The sequence below is a fragment of the Lissotriton helveticus genome, chromosome 11 (assembly GCF_964261635.1).
Source record: "Lissotriton helveticus chromosome 11, aLisHel1.1, whole genome shotgun sequence".
Lineage (NCBI taxonomy): Eukaryota > Metazoa > Chordata > Amphibia > Caudata > Salamandridae > Lissotriton > Lissotriton helveticus.
The window spans coordinates 1,102,897,152-1,102,920,951 of record NC_136072.1 but is presented as its reverse complement, the minus strand read 5'-3'; the positions used below and the strand labels follow the sequence as shown (position 1 = coordinate 1,102,920,951).

Sequence of the window (23,800 nt, the reverse complement as noted above, 5' to 3'; positions counted from 1 at the left end):
AGCGAACCCCGATCCTGTTTATAAACCCCCCAGATGAGGACCTTCCTTCCCCCTCTACGAGGGGCCAGAGAGAAGGCGCTATCCCGAAAAAAAGTAAGGGAAAAAGAATAGGAAATAAGAACTCCCCTCACAATACCAGCAACACACGACAGGATCCTCCGATACAACCAGATGAAAATTCTTCTTATTTAGCAGCTTTAAATCACTCGGCCATGCTCCAACAGCCGATTGACATTCCTGCTTCAGAAACCATAAACCTCTCATCTGACACTCATAACCTGTTCTTGAGTGGCAATATGTGCACTAGGCAGGACATAGTTACTCATGATACCAATATGCTAGCTTCTATTGAGGCCCTAATAAAGCATCACCTCCAACCTTTCATGGTATCATTAGCTAAAATTGAAAAATCCTTAGCCATACTATCTTCTGACCTAAAACCCAAGAAAAACTTAATTCCTACGCACTCACTTCCTGCAGCCCCAACTTGCAAGTCAAAACAAAAAACTCCTGGGGAAACAGATCTTACACGAATACACAAAGCACCCGAAGCAGTTAACGCTACAACGGTGGCCCAAAAAACAGCGACCCAACAAAAACCTGTAAACTCAACCCATGCTATTTTGCAGCAAACACTAGTCAATACATCTGCAAACAAGCCCACTACCTCTGCTTCTTCCTTCCTTCCTGTCCCATCTGTGCCAGAGGACCAACCTATCAACCAATTACCCACCCCAATTCCAGCAAAGACACCAGCCCCTAAAAAGTCAACTGTACCCAACAAGTCACCCGTTACAAAGAACGCAGCCTATAATACTAGACACAATGGTGCGCGCCCAGCGTACCTTCCACCAGAAGCAACGCCATACGTCATTATTATGACTGGGGTCCCAGAGTTACATACTAATTCCGATGAGCCCGGATGGTCCCTAAAAAACAAGGTGTTACACTGGCTGTCAATGAACCGTCCACTTCCTCCCTACGCAAACAACAGAGTTGTATCAGTCCGTAGAGTTCCATGGGTAGGGAAGGAGCCAAAATTGACCCCAGGGGATTGTATAATAATAAATTTTGAAGACCCCCAAACTGTGGAACTCATCTCCTCATGGGGGCCTCAAACTTCCCCTGAAGGAATCTCAACAAAAAGATTAGCTTTTTTCTACCCACCAGCTAAGTCCCTACCACCAGGATATGAATGGAACTGGACTCAGGTTGGCAATTGGAACAATAAAACGAACCGGTCAACATGGCAAGGACAAGGAGGTAGGGAAACTACGTCATTCCCGGATTGGAGGGGTGTCTCCACCTACAACAGGTTTGACTGCCTGGAAATGGTGGACTGACCATCAGCAGTCCAGGGACTGGATAATGAGATCTCACCCCAACCTGATACACCATCCTCAACCCTAGCAAACCTCCCTCAATCCCGAATTCCACCGGCTAAAATAATGCTCTTACCTCCCACAATAGATACATTCGCAACAGATATAAATACTACCGAGGCGGAAGGTCTTCACCAACCACTCCCGCCCCGATGCTCCACTAATGCAATTAATGCTACTAATGCCAACAATGGTGTTTCTTTGTTTTCTCCCCTTAATAACGCCAATCGTGCATCCCTGGATCCTTCTGCACAGATAAGAAGCCCTGTACCTATCAACGAAACAGAGTCGTTCCAGTTAGTATCAATATTGTTCTGGAATGTGGCAGGTCTCCGAACTAAGATCTTATCTACTTTCTGGTTGGACTTTGTTACCACACACCAGATAATCTGTTTGCAAGAGACTTGGACAATTGACCCCCTGCACATACAGGGTTACCTAACGTTTCATTCACCGGCCTGCCCATCAATACATGGTAGACCAATGGGGGGCCTTGTTATATATATCTCAAACAAACTTGAAGTAAGAAAAACTTTTATAAAATGTACTTCCCCGAATTACCAAATTCTTTTGATTATTTTTAAAAACGGTACATCAGATAGTATAATTAACTTTTATAATAATCTATCTCCGATAGACTGTATGAAAACTGTGTCTGCAATTACAATGTCTATAAGTGAACAACGCGCTAAACATTCACCTACATTGTGTAATGTAATATGGGGGGGCGATTTCAATGTACAACTGTGCCCAAAATATAGGACAACTGATTGTGGCCTTACCGATGAAAACGACTGCCCACTGACACATTTTATTCACTCCGCGGTAGGAGACTCCATTAACGAATGTTTAATGTTTTTAGAATTGTTATATGCCAACGAACTCACTGACCCCCCAGTGGAATTCAAACCTACTTTCCACGGTCGGGGCTGTTTTAGTACCATAGATTTTATTTTGTGTTCATATTCTTTAAAGGGTACGCTTTTTCAGTTCACCACAGGAACAGAAGTATCTGGTGATCATTTTTCTAACAGTATTGTATTGAAGCTATTTACTAATATTTCCCACCCTACACTGAAGAGCTTACTGACCCAAAATGCACTAATTATGGATAGAACCAATGGTTATTCGGTGAAATGGTCTCGAGTAGACCCACAAACAACAACAACTAAAATTGTAACTAAAGCACTCCCCTGGATAAATTCCTGCCTTGATGAGGATTCTACCCCCGAGCAAATCATTTTCAGTTTTGGGGAAATCCTCAAAACTATCCAGAGTGAGCTAGTCCGAACCCATAAATCAGGAACCCATCCAGGTCCAAAATGGTTCAATACGGCATGTCGAAAAGCATTAAACGCCCTAAAGAAAGAACTCCATAATCCAGTTAGAGACAAGGCCAAAATAGTTAAGCTAAGATCTGTATATAAGCAGGCCCAAATCAGATGCAAAAAAGAGATCAAGGAAAAACTATGGGCTCAGTTACATGAGAGCTGCCAAACAAAGGACAGCTCTCAGTTCTGGCAGGTGGTAAAATCTCCTTTCTTGCTTGAGGCCGATTCACATCAATATTTAGACGTAGCAGTGTCCGCGGATGAGTGGGTGACTCACTTTTCAAAGATCTTTAGTGATCTCCCCCCGGATAGTGCGGCACAACGCAACCAAGAACTTGGGTCCCCAAGAAAAGGAGTGTATCCAATTGATCTATCCTTCACCCTGGGGGATGTTATACGCGCACTATCCTCCTCAAAAACGGGAAAGGCCCCTGGCCCGGACGGCGTCCCATTAGATATATTTGTCTCCAATATCGATCTATGGTCTCCAATCATTACTCAGTTAATGACGGCAGTGCTAAGCACCGGCCTTCTGGATTCTTGGTCCTCCTCCATACTCCTTCCTATCTTTAAAAAAGGGGATAGAAATAACCCTGCCTGCTACAGGCCCATCTCCCTCCTGGATTCATTGGGTAAAGTCGCGGGTCGCCTAATTCTTGACCGTTTGCAGGATTGGGCGGCAGAGAATAACATCTTTACCGACCTCCAGTATGGATTCCGGGAGGGACTGGGCACTGTTGAACAGGCTTTAAATCTGACACTTCTAATAGGAAAGTATGTGGGAGCCAAACGGGGAAACCTATTCATGGTTTACGTCGACCTTAGCGCGGCGTTTGACTGTGTAATTCATGCCAAGCTATGGCCCATTCTGGAGAAGTTGGGGGTCGATCCGCCGTTAATCAAATTCTTGCGCGAGCTTTACTCTGAAGCTTCGGCTCGCGTAAGGTTTGGAACAGGAGGCGAATTAACATCTTCCTTTCAAATAACACGTGGAGTTAGGCAGGGTTGCGTCCTGGCTCCCTTCTTGTTCAATCTATACACCAATGGCTTGGAAGCAGCCATGCTTGAAGGGAGCCAGGATTTACCTACCATCAACCATCGCCCTATCCCAGCATTGCTCTATGCTGACGACTCAGTTATCTTTGCTAGATCTCTGGTGCAATTGCAGAAACAATTGGACAAATACTGCAACTATATGCTTTCCCTTGGGTTAAAGGTGAACAAGACCAAGACCTTTGTCATGCAGACGGGGCCCAAGGTGAAAAGCTCGAAGCATCTCTCTATCGAGCAATCAAAATTAGAACGAGTCAGGGAATACCCTTACTTGGGTATTCTAATAGACGATCAGCTAAAGTGGAAAAGGGCACTGGTAACTAGAAAACTGCTGTACCAACGTGCTACATCCGCCCTAGTCTCATTTTCTAGAAAATTGGGTAAGCCATCTCCCCCCACACTACTTAAAATCCACCAAGCTAAGTGCCAGAGCATTGCCACTTATGGGGCTGGTGTATGGGGTTATGTAAATACGGCTGAACTCCAAAAAATTCAAAATGGCTTCGTAAAATATTTGTTGGCCCTCCCCCAGAGTGCCCCCACATACGAATGCCATATCGAGCTTGGGATTGACTATCTAGCTGATTACATCAAATGTCAACCAATGCTGCTATGGCATCGTATCTGGTCTAAGCCTGAATGTCACCTTACTCGTGCCTTGATCTCGGACTGCCTGGGGCTGACCTCTTGGAAAAAGATCCCTTGGTTGGCATACGTTGTTAACTTCCTGGAAGATTTGGGTCTTAATCAATATGTAACAGAGCCGTCACTAATCAGTGAGCTAAGTAGAAAAACCTTTAAGTGCCAATGTCTTAACCATCTTAGGGAACTTCGTTTGAGCGGCGAATTACCCAAGAAATTAAATGCCCATGTTATGATGGTACAAGTATCTTCCGGCTTACAGCCTTATCTCACTTAATATTTGTCCAACTACGAAAAATACCTTCTAACCAGGTTCCGTTTTAATTTGTTTTTTCGACTGTTAACCTTCCCAAACCCATTAAACTGGTCCCACGACCTAGAGAAATGCCCATGCGACAATGTCTCATCTCAAACTACCATGCATGTAGCCTTTTTCTGTTATTTCTACGCCATACCTCGCAAACGCTGGGTTTTGCCCGTATTGCGTCAGATGGGGTTGAGGACCTGTCGACCAGCGCTTCTTGCATTGCAACAGCCAAATTCACAACACGAGGCTAAGAGCCTGGCCATGTATTTGAAATCATGTATAATAATTCGTAAAGCAATAAGGAATGAAGATCTAACACATTGAAACATTGTGCTATGTAGTTGACTGAAAGTGTATTTTTCCCTTCTGTTATCCTTTCTGTAATGTTATAGGCTTTTTAAATCGTATTATAATACTGTAATAATATTAATTTGTTTCTTTTTTATGTGAATATGTTTTTTTAACATTATGATGTACTTTTTATGGTTAACTAATTGTTTAACCGAATAAAAGAATTTGAACTGAACTGAACAATAGAAAAGATAAGGAGGCGTTTCTAAGCACATATTCTGGATACAGAAGGCCTGGCAGTGCAGCTGTGTGTGCAACCTAGGCAAGACCTAAAGTCAGTAGAAAGGAGGGGAGGTGCTTAAGCACGTATTCTGGATACAGCATGTCTCGCAGTAGAGTGCATACAGTGCATAGGCTCGACCTAAAAATTGCCACAAATGTTTGTTCGGTGAACGTATGCTTGACTTTCTGTTGTTCAATAAATATGCACTATCCAGCACTTTGAAATCCGATGTTTTCGTAACTTATTTCTTTTATAGTTGCGAAGTCCTCTGACCCCTGATAAAATTTCACACTGTATAAAATTGCATTAAAAAATTGGATGAGACAGTAGAAAATGACGGAAACTGTCATGCCATGGGGGGGGGGGTCGATATCTTTCGGTGGCCATGCTAAAGAGTAGGAGCATTCCCATCCCTAAACGTCTGAGAGGAAACAGTATACAACCAAGATGGCGGTTTACGGTGCGAGGATCTTTGCAGTAGCTTGTCTAGTGTTTCTGGCAGCGTGAAAACCGTCACACTGAGCTCGCGCTGAGTGGCAAGCAACAGACAGTGCGTCACCCAGCTCGCGCTGAGAAGCAGTAGTACTCATGTTCCCGGCATTCCCCGAGCGTCGCCCTGGCTCTCGCTCCCTCCCAGCATCCCTCGCTCCTCTGTCTCCTTGTCCGCTGTGAGTTCCGGCGGGGGGCGCACCGTGCTGTGAGCTGTAGCATCTGCGGGGGCGGAAGATGGACGTGAACAGCCAGGAAACCGACTGGCGCAGCACGACCTTCAGACAGAAGCTGGTCAGCCAGATGTGAGTGCCAGGGACGCCGGGCCCTGGGGGAAGAAAGAGACAGGCTGGAGAGGAGCGGGGAAACTTAGAGCCCAGACAGATCGTAGTGGCAGGAAACTCCCGCCATCCGGCCTCACGCAGCTCCCGTGGCAGAGCTGCGGTGGGCGCTGCTGGCACACCAGTAGCGTTTATTGTATTCAGGGAGCTATCGTGTGCCCATCGTATTGTTTGCGCAATCCGGCATAATTGTCATACATGATTTATGTCATGAGTGCTAGTCTCCTGTCTCCTATGCAGCCCTTAGTGCAGGAACTATATATTGGCTGTCATGCCTATATGCTGCCTTCCTGGTACGGACATTGTTATGTTGTGCTATCCTTGTGCACGTCATGGGCGCTGTCTGCCACAAATATTACTTGTTGTGCCTTATATGCTGCCTGTCATATGCCAGACATGTCATAGGTACAGGACGCATTTAGTGTCATGTGATTTATGCTGGCCTCTATAAGGGTCTTTATCTGGTATCCGTAATTCCAAGTGTACAGCCACCTTGCCTTAAAGGATCCTAAATATATAGCCTGCTAGAAGTGTATGTACGACCTATCTTGTCACTGGTGCTGGCAAAGCTTTCGTGTGTTATCTACAGACATGGGTACTGTAGTGCCACGTGTGTTACCCAACATGTTTGATGCTTCCAGACAAGAGTTTGTGTTGTAAGGTTATATGTACACCCATCTTAATTGTCTTTCGTGAACTCCCCTTGCAAGCATTACAAAAGAGCCATTATTATATCATATGTGCCGTAATTGTTTTATACTAACCGTCATGCCCTCTTACTGCCGAGCTGTCTGCATCACACATGCACGCCCGACCTGCGCAAAATCTCTCATAATCGGACTGCTTCTCCCTTACACTTGACCAACATACCTGGATTTGAGCTCGCATTCAAACAACATAGTATCGGGGGGAGCATCCAACCGCCCCCCTAGCATTGCAACATAACCTTTCATCCTGTTAATATCTACTCACTGTCTCCCCTCCTCTTTCCCCCTTCATACCTCACAACATTCTATCCTCCAGTTATCTGTCCAAATAATGCACAACGCAGTCCTCCTACTTTTTGTGGTCCTGCACCCCTGTCCTCCTCTTCAGCTCCTTTTTGATCCCTGTCCAACTTTTTATCTTGGCTTTCTTTCTCCTCCACTCACTTGATCCTGACCTAGTAAATGCCTCTTCACCTGATTGAAATAGCTCTACGTCTTTGCCTTCCCAAATTCGATACGTATCAATCTGCCTCACCACTTTATCGCCCAAAGCTTCCTTCTCCCTTGAAATACTAACCGCTCTTACCACTACTGTCCTTTATGCCCCTCTTCTGTACACCTCGTCCCCTATTCACCCAGTCTTTTCTACTCACATCTTCCATCGCCCTCTTCCGCTGCCCGTTCAGATAGACTTCTTAGCTGTCCCTTTCGCATCGCTCTCATTACCACAACAACCCACCACCTCCATCATCCCCCCAAACTTTGCATTCCTGTCAAAGTACTTCAAACCCACACATCCCTTCCTCCTCCTCATCCAAGACAACAATATATATATATCACACAGTATTGCACTCTGTATCATTCCGTACTGGACACACACCACACCATTGGCAAACAACACCAGCCCATCAAATGACACGGCTAGAAACCCAGGCTTCCCTTATACACATGTTAGATTACTATCCTTAGCCCTTCTATCTCCACAGTTCACTGATACACTACCAACCACGATGCCACAGCATACTCAATAGAACTTTTACACTGCTCGTCATCCCTCCTTCTGGGTACCTACCTATCCTGTCCAAATTAGTACACAAAACCCTAGTACATCGCACAGTACAATCCATACCTACAAATCTCATCACGGAGCTACCACTCATCACCAGCACATCTGCACAAACCCCCGTTCCCAAAGGCCTAAACTTCCTCTTCAACATACTAGCTCCCAACCCAATCTCCCCACCCATAGTTCCCCCATTATACAGTTAATCATAACACATTACCGTTCTCTCCATCAAACCAATGAAGGTAATGTTGCAACAATTTTCTGTCAATCAATCAATCAATCAGGTCATTTGTAGAGCGCACTACTCACCCGTAGGGTCTCAAGGCGCTGGGGGGGGGGGGGTGCCGCTACTGCTCGAACAGCCAGGTCTTGAGCTTCTTCCTGAAGGAGAGGTGGTCTTGGGTCAGGCGCAGGTTGGTCGGAAGTGAGTTCCAGGTCTTGGCGGCCAGGTGGGAGAAGGATCTTCCTCCTGCTGTCGCTCTTCGGATGCGGGGGACGGCGGCGAGGGCGTGGTTGGTTGATCTGAGGAGGCGCTTGGGAGTGTAGAAGTTGATCCGGTTGTTGAGGTAGCTCGGGCCTTGGTCGTGTAGGGCTTTGTGTGCGTGGGTGAGGAGTCGGAAGGTGATTCTCTTGTTGACCGGGAGCCAGTGCAGGTCTCTCAGGTGTCCGGAGATGTGGCTGCGTCGGGGGATGTCGAGGATGAGTCTCGCCGAGGCGTTCTGGATCCGCTGGAGTCTCTTCTGGAGTTTTGCAGTGGTTCCGGCGTAGAGGGCGTTGCCGTAGTCCAGACGGCTGGTGACGAGGGCTTGGGTGACCGTCTTCCTCGTCTCGGTGGGGATCCACTGGAAGATCTTACGTAGCATGCGCAGGATGTTGAAGCATGACGAGGAGACGGCGTTGACTTGTCTGGTCATGGAGAGGGAGGAGTCCAGGATGAAGCCCAGGTTGCGTGCGTGGTCTGTCGGTTTGGGTGCGGTGCCCAGGGCGGGGGGCCACCAGGAGTCGTCCCAGGCGGAGGGCGTGGAGCCCAGGATGAGGACCTCCGTCTTGTCTGAGTTCAGTTTCAGGCGGCTGGTCGTCATCCATTCGGCCACGTCTCTCATCCCTTCGTGCAGGTTGGCTCTGGCGGTGGCGGGGTCGTTGGTCAGGGAGAGGATCAGCTGGGTGTCGTCGGCGTAGGAGATTATGTTGAGGTTGTGTTGGCGTGCGATGGCCGCGAGGGGGCTCATGTAGACGTTGAAGAGGGTGGGGCTCAGTGAGGATCCTTGAGGGACGCCGCAGATGACTTCGGTGGCCTCTGATTTGTACGGTGGTAGGCGGACTCTTTGTGTTCTTCCGTCGAGGAAGGAGGTGATCCATTCCAGTGCCTTCTCCTGGATTCCGATGTTGCTGAGGCGCTGTATTAGGGTGCGGTGGCAGACAGTGTCGAAAGCCGCGGAGAGGTCCAGGAGGATGAGGGCCGCTGTTTCTCCGTTGTCCATCAGGGTTCGAAGGTCGTCGGTGGCGGCGATGAGGGCGGTCTCGGTGCTGTGGTTTGCTCGGAAGCCGGACTGTGAGGGGTCGAGGGATCCATTCGTCTCGAGAAAGGCGGCCAGCTGTTTGTTGACGGTCTTCTCGATGACTTTGGCCGGGAACGGGAGGAGCGAGATGGGACGGTAGTTCTTGAGGTCGGTGGGGTCTGCTGTGGGTTTCTTGAGGAGAGCGCTGAGTTCGGCGTGCTTCCAGCTCTCAGGGAAGGTGGCGGAGTCGAAGGAGGTGTTGATGATGTCCCGCAGGTGGGGTGCGAGGACAGCGTCGGCTTTGTTGAAGACGTGGTGAGGGCAGGGGTCAGTCGGAGATCCGGAATGGATGGAGTTCATGGTGCGGATGGTGTCTTCGGTGCTGATCGGGGTCCAGGTGCGGAGGGTGGTGGTGGGTGGCGTCGTTGCGGTTGTGGCTTGCGTTGGTTGGTTGTTGAAGCTGTTGTGTATGTCCGTGATCTTGTTGTGGAAGTAGGACGCGAGGGAGTTGCAGAGTTCTTGCGACGGGGTGATGTCGTTGTTTCCGGCGTTGGGGTTGGATAGCTCTTTCACGATGTTGAAGAGTTCCTTGCAGTTGTGTGCGTTGTTGTCCAGCCGGTCCTTGTATGCATTTTTCTTGGTGGCGCGGATCAGTTGGTGGTGTTTCCGGGTGGCGAGCTTGAGGGTGTTCATGTTGTCCGTCGTTGGTTCCCTTCTCCAGGCTTTCTCGAGGGCTCGACAGTTCTTCTTGGAGCTCTTGAGTTCGTCGGTGAACCATGGTGTTTTTCTGCTGCAGGATCGGCTGGGTGGGGTTCTCAGAGGGGCGAGTTCGTCCGCGCAGTCGTTGATCCATTTCGTGAGGTTGTCGGCGGCCTGGCTGGGGTTCGCTGAGTTGGCGGGAGGGTGCTGGCTCAGGGAAGCAGTGAGCTGGTCGGCTGTGATCTTGTTCCAGCTTCTTCGAGCAACCTGTTGCTGGTGGTGGTGGATCGTCGTTCTTCTGAAGGTGAAGTGGACGCAGCTGTGGTCCGTCCAGTGGAGTCCTGTTGCGTGGCTGAAGGTGACGTCTTTGCTGGATGAGAAGACGGCGTCGAGTGTGTGTCCGGCGAGGTGGGTGGGGGTGGTCACCAGTTGCTTGAGTCCGAGGTTGTCGAGGTTGTCGAGCAGGCTGATGGTGTTGCGGTCGTTGTTGTTCTCCAGGTGGAAGTTGAGGTCCCCCAGGAGGATGTAGTCGGCGGAGGGGAGAGCGTGCGGGCTGATGAAGTCGGCGATGTCCTCGCTGAATCGTGTGCGTGGTCCCGGGGGTCGGTAGATCAGGGTGCCTCTGAGGGTGGTCTTCGGGTTGGTGTGGATCTGGAAGTGCAGGTGTTCAGCGGTGGTGAGGGTGTCATCGGTGTTGGTAGTGATGCGGATGGTGTCTCTGTGGATGATGGCGATGCCTCCTCCCGTCTGGTTGGCGTTTCGGTCCCTCCGGGTGATCTTGTAGCCCTCTGGGATGGCGATGGCGATGTCTGGGGCTGAGGAGGCGTTCATCCAGGTCTCGGTGATGAAGGCAACGTCGGGGGTGGTGGTGTCGAGCAGGTTCCAGAGTTCTACGGCGTGTCTGTGGACGGAGCGGGTGTTGAGCAGGATACACTTGAGGTGGGTGCTGCTGGAGTTCGGCTTGGCGGGTTCAGGGAAGGTCCGGATGCAGGTGAACTTGCAGGCGTGGCAGCTGAAGGGTCCGTGGGTGTGCTTTGGGGCGGCTCGGTGACATCCTGGGATTCGGCCGGTGTTGAGTGCGATGAGGTCGGCGGCGCTGTAGGTTCGTCGGGTCGGCTTCCGTCGGTGGGGGCCAGGGGTCCAGGGGTCCTGTCCCACTAACCACTACCACAGATCCATCCTAAAACAACAAGCAGAACTATGCTTTGGGTCTCTGCATCTCACTGATACGTAGGCACACTCCACATTCTGCCATACACCCGCACCCAGGACTTCTGAAACTCTCAACTCGCCCTACATAGGAAGATGCTACAGGCTTCAGATGCTACAGGCTTCTTCTAAGTTAAGTCTATACAACTTCATCATTTTTTAACTAAAACTGCTAAATAGAAACTAGTTTTAATAAATGACCTGCAAAAACAAGCATTACAAATGCCATAGATCTCGCCTTTAATTAAGTTAAAGCCATTTGCTTTGCTATACAATAACATTAGCAAAGCAAATGGCTTTAACTTCATCAAAGGCGAGACATATTGCATTTTCAGTGCTTGTTTTTCGTGTGTGTGTTTGTGTGTTAGAACACTGCACAACAGGGCCGGGGGTATATCGATGTTCAGGGGCCTAACAGGTTGATTGTACAGGTGATAAAGTATCGCACACACCGTCTCCCAGTGTCACCCATAAGCACAGTAACTAGCTGGAAACGGCACAAACACACCCAAAGGCTGGAAGCCAATGCTGCCCCTGTGACTCTGCAGCAACTGCTTTATACACCCGTAAGTGATCGTCCCCTGCAGGCATCACGCGGCTGGAGCTTCCGGGATTGCTGGGCCTTGACTCGGCACTTGCCCCACCCAGCCTTCAGTGGGAGGTGAACACCACGTGACCAGCCTTTGCCAAACAAGACTGGTAACTGTGGTGTAAACATAGCCGCCATGAAGACCTCCATGGCTCACTTCTAGGGGCCAACCACCCAGGACAGGGTCACCGACTCCATGGGCCGATCTCAGAGAGGATTAATGCCCTAGTCAGCCCCGCAGGAAGGAAGCGTGCCAAGGAGATCTAGGGGGCGCCGGGGAGACTGCTGGAGCCTGCAAGTGACCCAGGACAAGGTCACTAACTCTCTGGGCTGATCTCAGAGAGGATTAAAGCCTGATTCAGCCCTGCAGGAGGTGTGCCAAGGAGATGTAGGGGGTGCCGCAGAGATGCCTGAAGCCTGCAAGTGACCCCCAGAAATCTGCAGGAGGTGGTCACCCCACTGAGCTACCTACCAGTTACACAGTAATGGGGCCCTCACCGGAAGCAAAACCCTGCCGAGCCCCGTCTCGAGTCCAGTTAGGGGCGGATATATTGGCCATATTATATAAGGCCCAAAGAGTCAACGCAAGAGGCCAGGCGGATTTAATGGTATGTGTGATATTTCTGTGCCCCAAGTGTGACACTGAGTGTCTCTATCATGAGCACAATACAGCAGCCGCTCTTTGCGTTCTGGTGTTTTTAAACCTGTTCTTCATCTTGTAATGGGAAATGTCACAAGTGGAGTTGTATGCCTCACATACTCCACGCAGCAGTCCTTGTGGGACCCGCACTCTGTGCAGAGGGGCCTGTGAAGGGGCAGCGTTTGTGTCAATGGAAGAACGGGTGGAAGCGCAGTGCGATGGCCTGTGTGCACAACTTAACCAATACGATCTGCACGGCAAGTGCACAACCTGCTTTGTCAATCATCCCAGAGAGCAGTGGAGACCGCAAAACAGTCATCACAGAAACACCGGCCCTGACCCCTGATATAGTCCGTGGCCTTTAATGCATTGGCTTCAGATGGCTGCGTCCGCTCGGTTCAATGAAACCGAAGACTACAACCTCCAGAATGCACCGACCTGAGAAGTGGAATTCTCCTGACCCGAAGGAAGACAGGAACCTACAACAAGCTGTTGGGGAAAAAATATAGCGAATAGCAGATAATGTTTGTAACGCCGCAAATGAGAGATCCAATCCCGGTGGGCGGGGCTAAAAGGAGACGCGACTGCAACAAGGAGGGACTAAGCCTCCTTTTCAATCCTGAGCCTGCGTTTTGCATGCAGGATGACGGCAGCGAATTAGGAAGATAGGCGGGGCTTCAACTCCGCCTCAGAGAGCTTTGGAATCTGTTTTGATTCCAAGAAGCTCTCGTATGACAAGAGTAGTGCATGCGCGCTGCTTTCGCCAGCCGAGACCTAAAAATAACTGATTAATTAACCCCCCATACGTTTGGACTGCTGCAAATCGTTACTATACTGAAATCCTTTAATATCTCTTCTACACAGCCTTTAGCTGCACTCCTTCACCCCCACACCCGTACGTCAGTATGTGCAGCCAGCCTATGAATTGCATCAAGTTTTCCCTTTATGAGGAATTGTGCTATGTAGGGGATAGGAACCGGGGATAAATGATAGGATCTAGACTACACTAGGCCAGCACCAGAATCTCAGTACCCCACACAGTAGACTAGATCCGTCAGGTAGCAAAAATAATGCAGTACACAGGTCAGCATGATTAGCTGCTTACCCTTTACCAGGCTATGTACTGCCAAGCCTAGAAAAGTATGTTGATGTAACCACTTTAGCTACACATTTCCAGTAGAAGAATACAACACACTAGCTACAAGCATACAACACACTAGCTACAAGCGGTGAATTTGAACTAAACTTGAGTCAAACTTGTGAACATCTGCTGTTGGGTTAGACTTGTGTCAATTAATCACCAAAGAAATACCCTTCTGCTCCAGAAGCACACTTACTATTAAAAGGATTGTTTCCAGTAGTTCAAAATCTGTTGAAGTAGTAGCTGTTGTGTGCCTACACCTGGAGATGTTTTTATTTGTGGTTGAATCTTTCCATTCCTGGGCACTGTAAGTGCAGTGATGCTATTAAGAGTATATGGTGCTGGGACGTTGTCATTCCGAACTTTACAGCACCATAATGACTACACTGAAGACACACAAGTTTGATATCAATTTTCTCAACACATTAACACCTTGGGAGCTTGTAAACATACCTCCCCAGTGCTGCGCTGTCCATTATCCAGTGCTGAACTGGACGTCCAGCGGTCGCACGCAGCACTGGGGAGGTAGTGCCCGTGACGACCGTTGGCCGACGGCAGCACCTAAAGGGTTAAACCCACACTGATGCCAGTGTGGGATTTAATGTAAAATGCACGACAGAGGGCATCTTAGAGATGCCCCCTGAAACCTAACCTACAATCCACGTCTTGTCTGAGAGGCTGCCCAGGCTGCCACACAGCAGACATGTTGCTGTACCCCTGGGTGGAGATCCCCGCTCTCCTGGGCTTGCAAAAATGCACATCCTGGGACGAGGTGCCAAGCCTCCTACCCCCCGGATGTGCAGGTGAAGCTTCAAAGGCATTCCGCCTTTGTGAGCTTCTTCAGACCACTTACTGTACTCAGCAACTGACCCCCACTGGTTTCAACCCCCACTCTGGTGGGAAGAACAGCAGGAAACCCTAAGGGAGGAAGGGGGTGTGCCACCCTATGCCAACTCCACTGCTCAGGTGGGAGAGGCGAGGTGAAACACAACTCCGGGCTCCGGCCATCTTGAGGATGGGGAGCCCTGCCCAATCAGAGATAGGCTCCTGCCCCCCTCCCACAGGAGAGGAGCAGGCTTAGGGGGTGTACTCACCCCAGGACAGGGACCCATTGCTCCCTGCCCTTGCACTACCTGTAACGCCCCTAAATTTAGTATTTAGTGGCACCCTGAACCTTTCTTCCTCAGATCCCAATTGCAACAAGAAGAATAACCAGAAACAAGAAGACCTGCCGTGCAGCTGCTAACAAAAGGACAACGCCCACTGACTGGGCCCCAGAACCCTACAGGCCTGTTGATCCTTGAACCTGCTCCTGCAAAACTCTGGCGTCTCCTGCGGACAGCAACCTCGAAAATCCCAGAGAACCTGCCTGCCTTGTACCTCTAAAAAGACTGGGACTCCCATGAGCATTGGTTTTGCTCAAACAGCAATACCTCTGGTGCCTGCCAGGAAACGCGAATCCAGCTCACTCTGGACCCCCCGAGCCTGGCCTGTGCCTTAGTGATCCAAGACGACGAGGACTTCCCCCGGCGACTGGGACCCGAAGTCCAGTGCACAAAGACCCTCCTCGATGAACCTGACGACGCCTGCAGCCTCAGAACCGAGGACCCCTCCAACCGCGACTAGCTGAGGGTAAGATTTCCCGACATCAAAAGACACCCCTGCACCCGGCGCCCTGTGGCCCCCTTTGCCTTCCTTTGGAGTACCTACCTCTTCTCCAGGATCCCAACTTACCTCGCGAAGTGGTGGTCGCACCTGAAGAATCTCCGTCTCCAAGTCTGCAGCCTTTGTTCACTTTTTAACTTTCCCATTGGATAATATTTAGCGCCCGACTGCTCAAAAGCACCCTGCACCCAGCTGCCCGAATGCCGCTGGAAGTGCAACTACTACTCTACTTTACTTCCCCACTTGCCCTGAGTAAGTGACCAGGAGCTCAGCTCCCACAGCCGCGTGGCCTGCTTGCTTGCAGCCACCAACCAAAGGCCCCCTACCCTCCATTGGATTGCATTGGGCGTACTCTCTCTGCACCCTGCTGCCCCTGTGCCTCTGAGGGTGTAACAACTGTACCTTTCCGACCCTGGGAGACTCCTGAGTCTATACCCAGAACCTTAACTCTACCAGTCGAGTACCTGCCTAAAAGCTGATCACTCATTTTCCTTCCATAGGTTAACATTGACTGGCTTCACTTGAAAATTATTCTGTGTGGAGTTTTGAAACATTAAAATATTCACCTAAAATCAGCCGAATAACGAAATCTGAATTACTCACCTTTGATCAGGAGAGTAGCCAGTACTGTACCTTTTAGCCCAGTACTGAACCAAAAAAGTAATTATAACTGTTCTTACCAGTAACTTGAATTCCCTCCCATAGGATAACATTGCTTGGTTTCCACTGAAAAGCCCCGGCAAGCAGTCCCCCCCCCCCCACCCCACCCCCCTTTTTTCCTGCACGAACTGTTAGCCGAGTGTGCGGCTGTGTTGGAGGGGAGGCAGCTGTAAGAAACAGGCGGCCAATGCATTGATATAGGTCAGACCCCCTCGGCACACCTTGGGGCCACTCTCCTTGGTCCTTTTCGCATTCACTGAGTACTGAGAACTGTGCTGCATGCCTGACTGCGACGGATGGGAGGCAGGACCACAGAAATAGCCTGGACATGCATTGATGGGGGTGTGACCCCCAGAACATCTAAAGGTCATTAATCAGGGCAGTGCTGAATTGGCAGTCCGGTTGACACCGGTAAGAAGAGGGGAGGTAGCTTGGCCCTGTGCACCTTGTCTGGCATCTAGCAGTACATTAAGGGCAGAGCTGGTCTGGTGCGGATTTGAAGTGCCTGCTCCCTGACCTGTTGGTCAGCCCTAGGGGATGTCTTTGCACTGCCTGCAGCTGCTACAAGCGTTGGAAGGTACGAGTCCTGAGCGCTTGGCATCTCTTGGAGGCCCATTAGTGTGGTGGTTGACGGCACGGCTCGGGCTGCGGGGCTTGGCCCGTGACGCAAGGCGAGTTGGAAGAGGCCACACCGGGGCTCATGCTTCGCTTAGCATTATGGCCGGAAACAGGACAAAGAAAAAACGCTTCTTAAAGGAAATGTTTGCCAAACCAGGTGGTAGCCAAGCAGAGGAAAGAAACGCAAGCACAGGGACAGATGTCAGATTGGACTTGAAAGATGGTGAAGGGCCAATAACTAAGTCATTTCTGGAAACTCTGTTCTCGCTGTGTGCTGACTTTCAGATGATGAAAACCAAAATCGCAGTGGAAATCCGGGAGATGAGACCCGCTGTAGACAAGGTAGGAGGAAGAGTGGCCGAGTTATAAGACAGAGAATCTGAGCGTGTCGAGGAGGTCGCGTGGTTTCAACTGGAAGTCCTAAAGTTACAAGAACAACAACTAGATCTTCAGGCATACAACAAGGACTTTAGAGAATAGATCTAGGAGGAACAACATTAGGATCATAGGGGTTCCATATAATGCAGAAGGGTCTAGCAACCACGACTATGTCACAGATCTCTCCCACCATCTCCTAGGTCTTGCAGCCAGACCGAGAACACAGAGTGAGGCCCAAGAGGTCTGCAAAGGGCCCCCTGGCAGACATCCTGGTGTGTGTGCTTGACTTTTAGATGAAGGAGGACATCCTTAAGAAAGCCAGAGCCTCACACCCAGTCCAGTTCAAGGGCCACTCACTGACTCTTTACCAAGATCTCTCCAGGATTACATTGCAGAAACATAAAGACTCTCGTCCTGTTAGAATTCCTACGCAAGGTCATACCCTAGACCTGGGGTCATCCCTTCCGTATTATTTTTTGCTACGAAGGGACACTACATCAATTCAAATCTCTCAAGGAGGCCTGCTCCCTCTTGCATATTGAGGCACAGGAGGGCGCTGAGGAACTGCCTGTCCCCCCAGGACCCCCCCTAAACAGCTGCAATTGACGTGGCAGGTTACAAACAACCGCCGCGGGACTCTTCCGATCTGGCTACCATCACTAAAGAATGACAGGTGGTCCTGCAGGCCCTGTAAACAGAATCTACCCTCTCGACTGCCTCGTGGCTTAACTTCGGTACCTCCCTGGGAAGTGTCGGAGGGACTGGTAAGGACTCGACGGTGGGGCTTGAGGACTGGCGATATTCGTGATGTTCAGCCAGTCATCCGCCCGATGGTCTCTTTCATGGTCTTCAAAGAGATTACTCACTGGATTGGTCGTACTGTGAGAAGCTACATCTCACCCTCCCACGATTGTTCTGACAGAATTTCATCTCTTGTTTCTTTTGTTGGTTTTGGGGTTCTTTCTGTCTTCTTTTACTTCTTCTCCTTCGCTCCGCAAGGGCTGCATGGGCATTAAGAATCCTTTAGCTGGTCACCCCACTACCTCCTTTTAGGCGCAACAGAGGCTTCTCGAGCAAGGGGTGCTGGGGCATACTGATTTTCTATGGTGCATAACATTCATTTAGCGAGCCTCAACGTGCTAGGCCTCAATAGTTCGGTGAAACTCAAAGCAATCTTGTCCTACTTGGAGCATTCGGGGGGAGAAATGTGCTTATTGCAAGAAACACACCTACTAGCCAGAGATACGCATCGCATGCGCTCACCCCAGTTTCCCCCACAATATTGATCCTCTGACACATCCAAAAGAAATGGGGCTGTTATTCTGATCACCCTGGTCTTGCAGGGTAGCGTCACCGATGTGATAGCTGAACATAGGGGCAGAGTACTAGGGGGTCAGGCTTCAATGGGGCCATACACAGTTTACAGTGGCGTCTATTTACGCACCAAACGATCACCAGGAACGCTTTCTGATTACGCACTTTACGCAAGTTCTGTCCACACCCGGCGGGTGGTGACAGGGGGAGTCTCGAATCTCGTAATGAACATGGACTGTTCTGGGCAGCGCACTACACATGCTGGGACTCTCTCACAAGCAGGACACCACTGACTTACGAACAGCTCCCCTCAATGACATATGGATATAGACACATCCCTCTACCTCTGACTATACATATTTTTCTGCAGCCCTGAAATCCTATGCCCGCATGGATCATTTTCTGATTACTGATGCACTAAATGGGAGGACTAGTGGAAGCGACGATAGAACCTCGCGCTCTATCGGATCACACCCTGATTACGCTAACGCTGAGTCTGGGCGCCCCTCAAGCACGACCGACATGGTGGCGTCTCCAGGGATCCACGCTAAATTCGGAACAGAACACAAAAGCACTCCACAAAGCAATTGTGGACTATCTTGCCACAAACTACTATGAAGGGGTCCGCCTGGCCTCTTTGTGGGAAGCTTTAAAACTAGTAATACGGAGTGAACTGATAGCTGTATCAACAGGCGAAAACAGACTCTGAAAGGAGCAGAGGAAGGAGATAGAGATGGCAGTAGCAGAGCTAGAGTCAATACATAAATGCACTTCGAATTTGGAGGGAGCTAGAAAAGAAACATCTAAATCCCCGTGCCCAGACTGCTTTACCCCTCTGTTTTACAAGAAATTCTGTCCGCTACTGGCGCATATATTGCCTAGGCTTTTTAACTCGTTTATCGATACCGGGCACTGCCTGACTCTCTCTGAGGGCCCTATTTCGGTAATCCTCAAATCCTCCAAGGATACCCTGGAATGCGCTTCCTACCGTCCCATCTCACTGCTCCATTTCGATGCTAAAATTATTTACGAGTATATTGGCAGCGCGCATCAACCCATATATGGCAGGTCTCATTGACCCAGGCCGGATTTACTCTCACGAGACAATGTTGGGATAATACCTAACGCCTTATGCATCTCACAGAGCTCATTGACCACTCCTGGAAGGAGCTTTCCTGCTCTCTGTTGATGCGTAGAAGGTCTTCGATAGGGTGCACTGGCCATTCCTGTTTGAGATGCTCCCCAGTTCGGCTTTGGAGAGAGGTTCCTAGTCTGGACGAGGTGCATTTACAATGCGCCTAGGGCTTCCGTTAGTCAATGGATGCTCCTCCAAGCTTTTCCCCATAGACCGAGGCACCCACCAGGGATGCCCCCTATCTCCATTGCTATTTGTCCTGTATATGGAGCCAATGGCCCAGAGAGCTAGAGAAAACCCTACGACTTCGGGGATCCGTCTGGGGGTAGACCTCCACACAATAAGCTTATATGCAGACGACGTAGTCCTGTCCTTGACTAATCCCAGAGTCTCGCTCCTGGCCTTGGTGGATGAGTTCTCCCGCTTCAGCGCAGTATCCGGCTTGAAGGTCAACCTTTCCAAATCTCAAATATTGAAACTCTCCACCCGCCTGGATACGGTAGAAACCCTGACTAGGCAATTTCCATTCATCTGAGCCTGGTAATCTTATTCCTTATCGAGGGATTCTTCTGGCGCAAACCCTGGCCAAAACACTAAAAGCCAATTATGGCCCGCTCTTGGAACAGACTAACAAAACTTTATCAGTACGGGCATGGTCGGGCCTCTCATGGGCGGGTCGCATTGCGGCAGTCAAGGTGACGATCATGCGACACATACTCCTATATTTTTCAGACTATTCCTCTCTCCCCATCCCCAGCTACTTTGCGGAGCCTGCAACATGTGATCAACCGCTTTGTATGGGGGGAAAGCAGCCTTGAATCAGTGTCTCACAAATTACTAACCATAAACCGGAGGAGGGATGACCATCCCTGTGGTGTCTAGATATTTCCAAGCATCCCAGCTGCCCTTTATTCTGGAGTGGACCAAACTATAGCAGGAGCAAACATTTGGCGTGAGATCTGCCTTCCGGGTAGGTACAGGGCATGGGGGCTCTACTCGTCCCCGATCACGGCGACTATTCTAAAAGTCTGGGATGGTACGGCGATCCGCCAAGGCTTTACCTCTTTCCCCTCTGCTGACCCCGCTGGTGGGCAACCCAGACTTCCCGCCTGGATGTAAATCGGAACTATTTCTGCGGTGGCGGGAGGTGGGCTGCAAAAGGGTAGGTTCCCTATTTGAACATGATAGAATTATCCCTTTTTTTTTAAGCAACTTCAGAAGGATTACGAAATCCCTGCTTCTTTGTATGTATAGCCCATTATGTCATTGGGTATCCTCTCTGGAAATGAGAGTAGGTGCCTTCCTCCAATCAACTCAGTTTGAAAAATGGCTCATCATGAAAAGTGACGACAAGCATCTTATCTCAGAACTTTACACCTTTCTCTCTGTAGATACCTCACCTATGAAGTCCAAAGGGCAGCTATGGTGGTAGGAAGCAATAGGTAGGCCCCTCACAGACAAAGAATGGCAAGACATATACTTTAGAGTTTACCAAACAGCTCACGACATCCCAGGTACGGAGACAGCTTACAAGGTAGCATCATATCGGTACTTAACCCCGGTCCGTCTACACTACTGGATTTAAGAACGCCCACCCTATTGCTGGCGTGGCTGTGGACAGCCAGGCACCTTAGTACATCTGATCTGGCATTGCCCCAAACTAGTGAGATATTAGGACATAATGCTTCAGGACATAAACTAGGCCTATAATACGGATATTCCACGCTTCCCTAGTTGCACACTATTGGGTCTCCCTAACCCCTTGACATTCCCCTTACGCTCATTGAGAGGGAGGCAGATAGCCTTGGCCCTAAACACCGCGAGATTGGAGCTACTTGCCCATTGGGGATCAGAGGGACTCCCAGACCACGCTGCGTGGCTGAGTTGGCTGTGGTCAGTATTGGGAATTGAACGCTTATCTATGCAGGCAGACAAAGCTGAAACATACACGGAATTATGAGCTCTATTTTTCTCACTTTTAAACCAGGAATTTAGGGTAATAACCTGCCCCAAGCTCCTACAAAGCTTGCGCCTCACTTCTACCATACAACGTACAAACACCTAGAGGAGTTGACACGGATCATACTAGAGTCAACACTTCAGATGCAACATAGGAACTTTCATGGGTGCGAAGGAGATGGGATAAGAGGGAGGGGGGGTTCCGTTATATATTTGAGTTATGGACCTTGGGTTTCGTTTCTGTGCCCATTCCCGATGTTTATTATTCCTTCTTTTTGTTACAGGAAATGGCGTAATAAGCTGTTATACATACGCACACAATCTGCTATTTGGACTGCAGCTATTTGTTACTTAAGTGGCCGGTCTCCGGGTTTTAGGCGTATTGCCGTGTCTTTACTGATACATTTGAAACCGTTGTTGGCCATGGGCGGCAGACTTGATACAAATCATGTTTATATGAAACCAATAAAAAGGTTTATTTCATAAAGGAAGAAAAAGAGGGAATGTGTTGAAAACACCGTATAGAAGAGGTATTGGTAAAGCTGCTTTAAAGAGAAACTGTTGGTGGGAAGGGGATGTAAGCCTGTGTGGTGTGGAGCTGGGCAGAACACATTGAATCCATGAACTGTCTTGAAATGGGTTGACATGGAGTCGGGTTTGTGACTGCATCTGGAACAGTTTTACTTTTTGGTTATTACAAGTTTGACGCTTTAATTTCTGCTAAATGACACACATGTTTTCGTGTGTCTGTACTCCTATCGAAACCATTGTGCCTGGAGATTCTTAGTGCTATTTCTGGGTGCCATTTAATTAGTTTTTATTTAAAATTTTAATTAATGTTTTACACTCATGGTTCTTGTGTTTTGATGACAGAAGAGGTAGTGCTGTAACTTTTGATCCCATAAAATGTCAGGTAACTGCATTGTTTAATTCTTGGGAAATGGAAATAAGCACATGTTTTAAAGATTTAAATAAGTAAGGTGATTCTGGTATGGTAGGCCTCTGTAAGGCAAAATGTGCTTGAAAATTGTCTTGGTAGAACTTGATGGATGCAGTTTGTGGGCTAAGGGGGAAGTCTCCATTGAAAGAGTTGAATCAGATGGACATCCCGACTACAAGCACTCTGAACTCATCCAAGGATCTTAACTATGGTGATAAATTGCTGAATGTTCTGGCATTCAGATTCTGGAACGTTAGAGACATTCATTTTGTGTCCAAGGTGCTAGCTTTTGGAACCTGCTCCTATTCTCATTTTTCTCTAGAGAAGATAATTTCAAATTAATTAAATGGTTTAATCAATGGCTTTTCACTGTGTGAATAGCAACCATTGTAGGATTGTGCCTGTTCTAGCCCCTCTCGTTTCACAAAAAATAGCTTATCCCCTCTAAACCCCCCCCCCCAAAATGTGAGACAAAGGTTTCTTTCCAGTCTCCCTTTTATGGACGCTCATGTTGAAAATCTGTGGACATGTCTGCCTTTGTTCTGGAGACTTGAGCAATTTGTGATGATGAAGAAATAGCCTTTAAAGAAAAGAGATGTAATGTAGCTTTGGTTTACTGTCGATGTATTAAAATTCTCCATTAGAAAACCCTGTACTGACTGCATGGTCAGCTTAAGGGGAGATTGCACTATTTTCTTTACTGCCTAATTTGTGTGTTAGGGAGGCCAATCCTGCCTCTGGTTTTGCTATACCTGTTGTGTAAGGAAAAATCGGTCTGTTTCTTTTAGTCTATAACTCGGTGTTGTACCATTTCTCAAGCTCCATCCACTATTTATACATTTGCTTAAAAGGTACACATGCTGTTAATGTAGATTTTTTTTGGGTCGAGCTCTTTTTGCGCTGCTCTGTGAGCCATGCTGTATTGGAGAATGGAATAGAAGCCCTGTCCACGTGCAACCCATCATTGTCATTAACTTGTGTCATTGTCCCTCCTTAGTACTGCCTTCTCTTCATTCGTAACCTTACATAAGCCCTGGATCTTTTTCTTCGGTTGTTACACAGTGACTCTTTTTAGGTCGAGCCTTGGAGAAAGCATGCGAAGCATGCTGAGTCCAGCTCGACAACTATAGCCGTCCGTCTGCTGGGAATCTGAGACAGGGGCCGGGCACGAGTGTCGACTTAACCGCGTGGGCGCGCGCGCACGCCCAGCCCTTGCCTCAGATTCACAGCAAGACAGGCTCTCGCCCGCACGCACACACAGCCACACTCACGCATGCGCACACACATACACCCACGCAGGCACACAGACCCACATATACACACGCAGCCACACTCAAGCATGCGCACACACATTCCCACGCGTACACACTCGCCCCCCGCCCCCTCTGAACACGCAGGGCTTACATACACACACACACAAACGCGCACACACACACCCTCCCAACCCCACTCACCGGGCACA

General features: G+C 49.2%; 1 protein-coding gene across 2 annotated transcripts in view; it reads left to right on the top strand.

The window, feature by feature from the left end:
• The first annotated feature begins 5,811 nt into the window (after positions 1 to 5,811).
• MED15 (mediator complex subunit 15) overlaps positions 5,812 to 23,800 on the top strand; it is an 800,982-nt gene continuing 782,993 nt past the window's right edge. The window contains exon 1 of one of the 2 annotated variants that reach the window (XM_078667783.1): positions 5,812 to 6,083. In XM_078667783.1, coding sequence (XP_078523909.1) covers positions 6,016 to 6,083 — 68 coding nt within the window. In that variant the 5' untranslated portion in view covers positions 5,812 to 6,015. The remainder of the gene's footprint in view (positions 6,084 to 23,800) is intronic. The other variant, XM_078667782.1, reaches the window with a different exon arrangement.